This window comes from Rhynchophorus ferrugineus, unplaced genomic scaffold (assembly GCF_030347505.1).
Source record: "Rhynchophorus ferrugineus isolate W39M unplaced genomic scaffold, kcgeb_rfMv2 rfM2, whole genome shotgun sequence".
Taxonomy (NCBI): domain Eukaryota; kingdom Metazoa; phylum Arthropoda; class Insecta; order Coleoptera; family Curculionidae; genus Rhynchophorus; species Rhynchophorus ferrugineus.
This window is the reverse complement of record NW_027472581.1, coordinates 75,824,386-75,834,547: the sequence shown is the minus strand read 5'-3', so window position 1 is coordinate 75,834,547 and position 10,162 is coordinate 75,824,386. Positions and strand designations below refer to the sequence as shown.

The 10,162-nt window shown below is 31.2% G+C and overlaps 2 protein-coding genes across 5 annotated transcripts; one reads left to right on the top strand and one right to left on the bottom strand.

Annotated features, from left to right (window-relative positions):
* Window positions 1-540: 540 nt before the first annotated feature.
* LOC143190859 (uncharacterized) lies at window positions 541-3,852 on the bottom strand. Its single transcript, XM_076395429.1, has 6 exons — window positions 3,804-3,852; window positions 3,284-3,424; window positions 2,953-3,019; window positions 1,539-1,663; window positions 1,360-1,478; window positions 541-1,074 (listed from the first exon to the last, which is right to left on the bottom strand). Exons 1-6 carry the CDS (start codon window positions 3,850-3,852, stop codon window positions 541-543), a joined length of 1,035 nt encoding a protein of 344 aa, XP_076251544.1.
* A 3,256-nt stretch (window positions 3,853-7,108) lies between these two features.
* On the top strand, window positions 7,109-9,774 carry LOC143190512 (clathrin light chain). 4 transcript variants are annotated; one of them, XM_076394841.1, is made up of 7 exons: window positions 7,110-7,339; window positions 7,600-7,704; window positions 7,926-7,967; window positions 8,257-8,358; window positions 8,432-8,543; window positions 8,838-8,849; window positions 9,331-9,774. In XM_076394841.1, the coding sequence occupies exons 1-7, from the start codon at window positions 7,192-7,194 to the stop codon at window positions 9,527-9,529; spliced, it is 720 nt and encodes a 239-aa protein (XP_076250956.1). In that variant the 5' UTR covers window positions 7,110-7,191; the 3' UTR covers window positions 9,530-9,774. The 4 variants fall into 4 exon arrangements, with proteins under 4 accessions (XP_076250958.1, XP_076250956.1, XP_076250959.1 ...); XM_076394843.1 differs by lacking the exon at window positions 7,926-7,967 and having other exon boundaries at window positions 7,109-7,339; XM_076394842.1 differs by lacking the exon at window positions 8,838-8,849 and having other exon boundaries at window positions 7,114-7,339.
* Window positions 9,775-10,162: the final 388 nt, after the last annotated feature.

Genomic DNA, 10,162 nt, shown 5'->3' with positions numbered 1-10,162 from the left:
CCGTGTACCGTTGCAAAAACGCGGTTGGTTGATATTTCGCAACATTATAACCACCGATCCAACCTTTAATTGAAGATTGTGAGGTGGCAATCCTGGCAAATCCAGCGAGTTTAAAAATTCCGGTGGATAGTTGACTACATCACCTTGATTAGTAGCCGAATCAACTGATTTATATATCCTCAATTCTCCTGTAATTTGTTCTTGAATTTTGAAATTTAATTCATTTACATCTATGTTTTTGCAGCCAGTATAGCTCGTTCGCTCAACCAATCATGGTTTCTGTAATTTTGAGAAACATCTGGAAATACTTTCTGAATAAGTTCATCTTTTGATCGAGTTAACTGACAAAAACTTTGAGGAAAGTTAATGCAGCCAGTCAACATGTCTATAGGAAATTTGCCATTACCAATGTAAATGAGTTGTTTAGAGAATATGTTTCCAGATTGGTCATTTTGCAACTCGACACGCATATTCTTGCTTAAATGAAGTACTTTAACATGTTTCCACAAATTGGAGGACTTTAGATATGCATTGAGTTCATCAGCTGGCGTTGATCGTGGAATCACTGGCAATGTTTGACGAAAACCTCCTTATCATTTTTATTGATAAATCGTAGCCATCTTCACCTTGCCAAAATATAATGGGATATTGCAGTGCATCATATGAGCGGTGTGTTTCCTTTATACGTTGTAATTGATCATTCCGACGATGTAAAACAATATCACGGGATTCCAAGTTTTCTCCAACTACAACGATAGCAACTTCATCAATAGTTGGTGCATTAAAACGTCTTGTATGTTGACATGCAGGTGTTTTATCAGCTCTGATTACAATTTTGTGATTATCGGATGGCATCAGATCCAGGGCAGTTTTAAACAATATAATCAATTGATTGTGTTGATGAAATAAAGTTTGTAATTGTTCTACAATAGACCTCTTTACTAAATTGTTATGTGCATAACGCAGATCAATTTCTTGTGGTGAATTGCCCATAAAATAAATTTGCAGGAATTTGTTGTCGCTATCTGACACTGGTAACAGTGAACCTGCTCTGTGATATATTTGCCCTTGTATCTGTAAATAAAAAAAAATATTATGGTGTGGTATAAATTAATGGATTGTCAGTGATCAAACTTAAATAATATTTGATCTTCAAAAGTATATATTTAGTTTTAACTAATATCTATCAAATATAAAATATAATAAAAGTGTCACTGAAACTGAATCACCATATAATATGATGACTAAGTGATATATTTCGTAATGATTAAGAAATTGAAGATTAGTAACACATCTTAACTTTGGTGACAGAAAATTTTGTTCGCTAAAATAATTATGAGTAACTGCTATAATACATACCTTGAAAGTTGGCATAAAATTTTCCCGAACTACATTTGTTGCCCCAAATGAAGTCATTTGAAAGCAATTGTTATATTGTTGGATATGTGTCAAAAAGTGTATAGAATCTGTTCCTATTCCTGAAACCAATGAGTACAATGGTTCTGGTGGTGGATCCAATGGTATCAATTTCACTTTACCATTTGCGCAACACAATCCATTGGCTTCGTTTTTGTATTTTAATGCCTTACAGTGTGAGCAAACCAAGTTCATAGAACCAATAACAACACATTGGTAGTTATTGTAGTCAATTGACACATCGTAACTGAAAACAGCTCGATTCAAACTTGCGCGATTATTAGTTGAATGTCGCGCTCGCGCTTCACGCGTTTGTGATATCCGAATTCTTTCATGTTCATTTCCGTCGTCACGTTCTTGTGCAGTACGATTAGATCGGTAATTAGCTTGGTTTATAGCATTTCTGGTTCTTCTACCTAAACTGCTTCGTCTTATAGGAGGCATATCAAATATAAATTATTTTTTCACTAATCACGAACTAAACAAACACTAACTAACTAAACACTCTGCACAAAACACGATATACGAATTTGTTTCGTGTATCAGTTGACAAAAGCAAACTCAGTAGATTAGGTAACAGACAACTTTTTTTTTTTAATTTGATATGACTTGAAGTCAAATCCTTTTAAGCCGTACGAATTGTTTTATTTATTTAAAATTTGGATATTAAAAATAATAAAACACTGTTGGTAACGCGATTTTTTTTTGACTGATGTAATGACGTGGAAACTGATGCATTTTATCTCGCGTGCCGAAACTAATACAAAAGAAACGCGAGTTTCGGAACGCGACATTAAACTCCTCCAACTATGTATTCTGTACTCCAACGCACACACGCACATTGTTTTGATAGATATGATCTTTGACGTTAGGAACACACCTACATTGCTTAGACAACAGTGAGTGCTTGTAATTTAATATGAACTTTATACCATAGCAATAAAGCTCAAATTGACTACGTTTTAGTTACAAATCATTTGTATGGGAAAAAGAAAAGGGCTATTTTTAGGGTTTTTCCAGCAATAATTCTAATTTTTCTCGCCGTAAAAACCATTCTTGAACTTCAACGAACATTTTAAAAAAAGATTTGGCCAAATTGGTCCAGGCGTTGTTGAGTTATGCGCTTACCAACACATTTTGCGATTCATTTTTATATTATAGATTCTTGAATTATTCAGTATATACACACGCTAATCATGGAACGCTCAAAATTATATTTTCGACCTTCGTTACTTTTGGTGCGAAAGCTCTCAAAAACGTACGGTGATGTCGATTTCGGTTTCAACGATTTAGAAGTGCCTATTCTGATATCAATGACACAGAACCCCTTGAAGAATAAAAAAATCTCGAGAAAATTTAATCGCAAAATCGACTTAGAACAATAGACAATAAATCAATTATTTCTTGAAATTTACATGCTACGAAAAAGATCCACAAAGAGATCCACAAGGGGAACCATACTTCCCCCCAAATGAATAGAATCAAAATGCAATTGGGAAAGTAGAAGTTTCACCACTCATCCGTCCATCAGGCTACTCTTCTGGCGGCACACATCCATTATGCTCTTGACCGACGTGAAAATCTGGAAGAAGTCCTCCTGGACCTAACCAAAGCTTTCAACAAGGTCTGGCACTTTTGATCGCAAAGTGCATACGGTTAGGCCTCCCATAAGACCTAATCGCTCTCATCAAGTCTTATCTATCGGACATATTTTTCCAGGTCAAGATTAGGAAAACTCTTTCCACTCGAAAATCAATCAAAGCTGAGGTACCTCAAGATTTCCTACTGTCGCCAGCCTCATTTAATCTCTATTTCAGATCTGCCGAAAAAAGATCACATTGACGTCGCGATTTAGGCTACAATTTACGACACTGCCTTGTTACGGCCTCCAGGCTCGAGGATACAATTGAAACCTGAAAACTCAGACCATCATTTTCCATAAGAAGGTTTACGCACTGAGCATCTTGGAGTTGAAGATCGACACCGCAACATGGCTGAATAACGTCACCTAGCCAACCACCACTTCAACCAACGATTTGGTTGGCATTCCCAAATCCAGAAAACAATCCAGATGCTCTTCTGGCAGACTTCCCATCTCCATCAAATGCTTATTTTACAAGATGTTAATTCGGTCCGTACTCCTATACGGATCTAATGTCTACTTCAAGTTTGTTAAACCCAACCAGGTTAAACGGCTTCAAGTTCTCCAAAACAAGCTCCTCAGGAGAATCTTAAATGCACCATTGTTTGTCACACAATAAAATTCACAGAGAAACTGACACTCCAAGAATCATGCACTTCATATCTCAATCCTTCCACAAACAACAACTCAGCTGAAGTTCTTATGAAAATGCGTTAGTGTATTGGTAAGCCCAGTCCCATATAACCTGGTCCAACTTGTCGCTCCATGGCAAATCTACGCGATCGGGTAGGCATCATGCATTCCACTACTTGATTTTAGGCCAGAACAAAAAAAAGTCCAGAAGATCTATCCACATTGACCTAGAAACGGAATTATACATAGTCATAAAGACGTGTTGTGCATAAGGTAGGGTAAGCAAGGTACAGTGTATTTCGCGCTGCTAAACCCCAAGCAATGTTACCGCAGATATCTGCTGACACTAGTTGAATTTATTGGACGAAAACCCAGATCAAACAGTCTAAGAAATTTCAGATAGCTTGACAGTTGATGAATCAACGTATAAGGGACGCAAAATCATCATCTTGTATGACAATGCCGAACTTTGCAAGTGTTTTGAGGAACACACTGGTGCAGGTCGAATGAGAAGTTACGCCACACCCAGAGTATTTACCAGAAAATACCGTTTAAGCAAGGCAATGACTGGAAAAGTGTTATAAAAACTTGGCTCCATCAGAAAAAATTATAAAACGTTGATTTGCTGACTTCAAACATGGTCGTAGAGACACAGATGATGCAGAGCGCAGTGGGCGTCCAAATAAGCTGTTACCACCAAAAAAACATCAAATGAATGACGTTTTGAATGATCAGATATCAGAAGATATCAAAATAACGTGTTGGCTTTAAATTGCTTGAGCATTATGAGCAATATCTGTTCAAAGTGGATGCCGCGTTTGCTCACTGTTAACTAACAACAAGTACGTGTTGATGATTCTGAGCAGTGTTTGATCATGATTAAAAGTAACAAACTGGAACATTTGAACAGATTGAGACATGAATACATCAGATCGTCATCAGAGACATGAATAAATCATTTCAGTCCATGTCTTATATACCTTCCGATAAAGCGATCACATTAATTTGTTTTCTCTGCAAAAGATGTAAAATATAACTTTACGTGACCATACCATATTTAATTGTTTTTTATTCAAACTAGCCATAACTCTTTAATAGTTCCAACCATACGAGACTAACCGAAAATAACGCAAAATCTTAAATAACACTACTTAAAATGAAATAACTTCGTTTAATAATGTTTTAATCAATCAGTTTCCCTTTTAATATCGTTTCATTTACAAAAAATAAACAATCACTTAATTTTACGAACACTATCGCACACTATCCTTTAGTTCATTTTATTTTTTTTTTAATATTTAGCCCCTGCGACGTTCGATCGTCGAAAACATAATAATATTACCGTTAGGTAAGTAAAATATGCTTATTTATATTATTTGTAAATAACTGTCAATAGAACCTGTACTCTATAAGCTTGTCTACTGCAAGAAATGGCTCTTTATCTGCAAAATTTTAACACTTCAGCGACACTGTAGTTTATTACCCTCGAGAGTCTCTATCTAAACTTTGATCTTCAAAAGGCGAAGAGAGTAATCATGTGCGACGCTTTAAAATAAATTTCCTTCCTTAATTTAAAAAAATAATTTTAAAGCATAATCTTACCTATCTTTTAATTGTTGTTAACACGAATATTTATTTCATTAATGTTATTATTAATAAATTGAAAATACAAGACAGATAAGTTCTAAGGGTTTTCTGTATAACGTTGAAATTGTGTTCAGCGATGTTAATAGGAAATCGATATTTTTGCTCAGAGAATTGTCTTTTTGGCTTCTTCGTAAAAAATTAAACCCTTTCGACCTTCCACTGGTCTGAAATTTTACGTATAGTTTTAACAAATTTTGTTGTTTTGGCTTCATTTTCATAGCATATCATAAAAATATTTTGTTTAAATATGAAAACGAAGTAAATGTATTGTATTCCGTAAAGTGAAGGTTCAAATACAGTAGATTATTCTCCAAATGACCATGCTTTAGATTAGAAATGATTTTTAAAAGTAAGTAACGATAAGCTTTATGGAATCATTTTAGGGAGCTCCTGTACAAGTTTCTGATGATCTGCTCTTTGCATGTCAGACGGAATGGATGAAGACCCATATGTGGAAAAACATTGTTTAACCAAAATGCAATTCCTAATTTTAATATAAACAGTAAGTCTTTCATTATGACCAATGTACATAATTGAATCGAAATGCGAATTGTGTTTCTCCAATAATTCTTGAATTTGAATTTGACTTTGACTTTGAAACCGACGAATCTGTACTAATTAAACATTAAATAAACACCTGATTGTAACAATTAGTATAAGTCAACCATTATAAATGCTTAATAATAATTGATAATATATTAACACATTATTTAATTAAATCCTATTCCTATTCTGGACAGACCCACATGATTTATTGATAGTAATGATATTCAAAAAATAGTTGTAAAAAGTATATATCATTATAACTATTATTTTACAATTATATTTTTCTGAATATATTTTTAGACCGGTTTTAGTCAAACAACTTTCCCTAATTTCAAAAGAATTAAGTCTAGAAGTAATTTTGTTGTTGTTTGTTATGTTGACTAAATATTGTTTTTGTTGATAAAAAATACTGTAGACGCTAAAAAATGAATGACCTCATCATTAGTATAACACAAATTTAAACTGAAATCAGTATTATAGTAACAAATAATGGCTAAGAAAAAATCTTAATACAGAACAGTACATAGACAATATTACAATTAAATATATAACTATAAAAAGGAACTATTCACTATATATAATAAATACCACATTAATATTCAATTAATATGTAATAGTTCGAAAGTATCCTCAAAAGGCAATCTAAGCTTGATTAAATAATCAATGTAGAAATATAAGATAAGTATTTTTTGTTGAATAAAAATAAATTGTTAATAAAATATTAATTGTTAATTAGTTCATTTTTTACTTACCTCTTTTTAAAAATAAACTGAAAACAAAATATCTGACTATATTATTTGAAATATATATTATATATAAACACTTACAAATATTTTAAACAAATATGCCGTAATTTAATTAACCATATCACTTATACATTAATTTGAATTTGAATTTCATTCTGAAATAATACACCCAACACTGTACAGACAATTGGAACAAAAAAATTAAACATAGGATATAAAAACCCTAATTTGAAAAAACTATAATAAAACAGGCTTTGATAGAACAAAATTCTTAACAAAACGTATTAATCTTGAAGTGGCTTAATCAATATGCATTATTATAATTGTTATTTGTTATTAGATTTTTCTAAAGTATATAATGGTAAGTATGGTCTCAATTTTATTATGTTTAGTTATATTTGGCTTATCGTATTATTATTTATATGATCATCATATTCCCTTATTGGGTAGGCAACCTTTAATATTTGACATTGATCTGTCAGAGGGAGTTGTTTATTTGGTCTGTTGTCGTTTGACAAATAGTGGTAGTTGCTATTTAGTTCCTATATATTTATTTAAAGAATGTCCGGTTTTGGCGATAATTTTGAACAAGCGGAAATTGACCCCGCTGCAGAATTTTTAGCTAGAGAACAGAATGAATTAGCCGGGTTGGAAGATGAAGTTAAACCGGCAGCAGCTACGGTGATATCCTCCACCCTTACGAACGGAGGTAAGAAAAAAGGAGTTGTATATAAAATATGCATGGCAACTTTATATGTACGTTTTATTTCTTATGTTTAATGTATATGGAATGCATTGTATATATCTAATCCCTCGCCAAATGATATATTCAGACACACACAGAAATAATTTTAACATAATACCCAATTTCTTATACTCATTGCTGTTTATGTTTATAATTATAGGTGTGTCCTTATTTATTTCCTTTATTTTGCCTATTGTTTGTATTTCTTTGCTTTACATGTCCAGACGAGCCAACCAACTCTGCTGGAAGTTTTGAAATGATAGAAAATTTAAGTCAAGATACTATAAAACAAGATAATGATATTGATATTAAAAAAGGATCTTCCAATGGTAAGTGAGCCTGTACCTAATATGTTATAATTACCTTTCATATTGAATATTGAATGGTCATCTAGTGTATTTCTTTCTAACCATCGGTTACAGTAGTATTTTAAGTTTTTATATAATAATGAAAGTATTGTTTGTAACTTATAATATAAAACTATTGCATGAAAAAGATGTTTATAGTAGTTTATCAGTTTGGTGTAATTTGTTTTATTTTATTTTATTAGATGTTTTTGGTGTAGACAGTTTACAAGAATTTCAAGATTTTGGTAAGCCTAAATGTGGTGTGACTGTTTACATTTCATCTATAACACAAAATAAGTATCATTGTTTCATTGTCTTAACATTAAATTCTTGTTAACATTAAATTTTTCTTTTTCTTCAACTATATTTATGATCAACCTCTAAAGTATCATTGATACTAATTTTTTCAGTTTATTTTTTGATATTTTTATTCGATTTATTTTATATTTTAATTTTTCATATAAATGCCTCCATTTAAGCAAATTAAAATTGATATAAGAATATTTATATATTTATAAATGTAACTATTTGTAGGTACTAAAATATCCCCGCCTATTTCACTTATTATGCAACGAGAAGAACCAGAAAAAATCAGGATATGGCGTGAGGAACAAGCTAAACGTCTTGAGGAGAAAGGTAAGAGGTCAAGCAGATTTAAATTTAAGTTCCAAACAAGTGTTAATTAACAAAATATTCCAATAATTTTTAGATAAAGAAGAAGAACAAAAAAAGCTTGAACTAAGAGAAAATGCCAAGAGAGAATTGGAGGAATGGTATAAGAATCATGCAGAAGCAATTGCCAAAACAAAAGCAGCTAATAGGTATGAATTTTATTACATTCAAGTATAATATAACAAAAAAATCTGATCCAATTTCATTTATAACAAAAAATACTTTGTATGTATACTCATTGAACTAATTTATTATATGCACCTTATAGTTATAGTTAGGTTCTACCATGTATTTTATTGCAAGTACAACTTCAACTTAAGAATTTAGTGCTATGTACCAAAACTAATTAGAAAATCATATTATAGGCTCTTGAAATAATTTTCATGGTTATATATTACAATTTCTTAATATTGTGTTTTTGTTTTTAATTAATGCTTTAACAGGGATGCTGCCAAGTAAGTTACTATAATATATTGCTTTTTTTCTGGTAGGATAGTTTCAATGTTTTATTTAATTTAAAGATAAATATTGATTTATTTTCATGCAAATAGAATACTGTTCAGAAATTAATTATGTTTTGTTTTGAGGGTATTAGTTATTAAGTATTACTAAGATATTACATTACTGTGCTATTTTTATTCAAAAAATATATGGAAATAAGATAGGTCAAATGCTATATGATTTTTATAAACTATATTTTCTATCATATAAAGGATATTATCTACTAACATATAAAGGATCCATAGGATTTTTTTCACTGAACATTAAAGATAAGTTAATTAATAAGTTACTGAACTTAATTGATAAGTTACTGAACATTAAAGATAATTTTTCCACAATCTGGTAAATGAATAGAATACCTTTCGATATTTTCTCTGATTTTATATCACTTTAGTATTTTCAAAACCTGTGTATAAATGTGATGTCTGTATCTAGGAATGCAGAGAAACAATTTGTCGCCGAAGATGACGAAATTGAGCCGGGAACTGAATGGGAGAGAATCGCAAAACTGTGCGATTTCAGTGCCAAGACAAAACCTGGAAGCAAGGACGTATCCCGTATGCGTTCTATCATTCTACAAATGAAACAAAACCCTGTACAAATCAAGAACAAAACGCCACTACTCACAACATAGATCTGTTCCAATGTAGCCAAGATATTTCAAGCTGAAAGCCAACGCCTATTCCTACTTTACAACCCAAATTTGATAGCTTAGAGATTTTGTTAGTTATTTATGGATGTAAATCTTTCATCAACTCGAATTAATTAATTTTAAAAAGTTTGTGTGAAATTTCTCGATTTTATTGATAGGTACAAAATATTTTAAATAACTATGTTTTTGTTACTATGTAGCTCTTTAAATACAACATGAACTTTCAAGGCTGTTTTATTTTAGTTTAAAATATTTGCAAATTACATGAATAATTCACAGTATCTGAAAAATTGCATGTAATAATGAAAGGTGTAGTCAATTAAGACCCTGGCAAATACTTTTTATATTAAAACAATATTTTTAACATTTTTTTTTTGTCGGCAAATTAAACATAATCTGTAATAAGTAAAAAATACATTATTTTAAGTTGATGTAATATACAGATTTGTTATTTGATGTAAAAAAATAAGATATTACTGAAAATAAAAAAATTTATTTTCATAGTTAATTTAGCATTTGCTGACTCACTTATAAGAGAAAAGGGCTCGATATACCTAGAAAATAATTTAAATAGTAGTTAATTATGTGAAACTTCACCTATACATCATCAATAGA

What these genes read in the sequence shown, in the direction of transcription:
- LOC143190859 (XM_076395429.1), bottom strand. Translation starts at nt 3,852, where the DNA reads ATGCCTACCCGATCGCGTAGATTTGCCATGGAGCGACAAGTTGGACCA. An exon ending in GGAGCGACAAGTTGGACCAG is followed by an intron (nt 3,425 to 3,803) that starts GTTATATGGGAC and finishes GTGGTTGGCTAG; the next exon opens with GTGACGTTATTCAGCCATGT. An exon ending in TGGATTGTGTTGCGCAAATG is followed by an intron (nt 1,479 to 1,538) that starts GTAAAGTGAAAT and finishes CATTGGTTTCAG; the next exon opens with GAATAGGAACAGATTCTATA.
- LOC143190512 (XM_076394841.1), top strand. Translation starts at nt 7,192, where the DNA reads ATGTCCGGTTTTGGCGATAATTTTGAACAAGCGGAAATTGACCCCGCT. An exon ending in CTCCACCCTTACGAACGGAG is followed by an intron (nt 7,340 to 7,599) that starts GTAAGAAAAAAG and finishes TTACATGTCCAG; the next exon opens with ACGAGCCAACCAACTCTGCT. An exon ending in TAAACGTCTTGAGGAGAAAG is followed by an intron (nt 8,359 to 8,431) that starts GTAAGAGGTCAA and finishes AATAATTTTTAG; the next exon opens with ATAAAGAAGAAGAACAAAAA.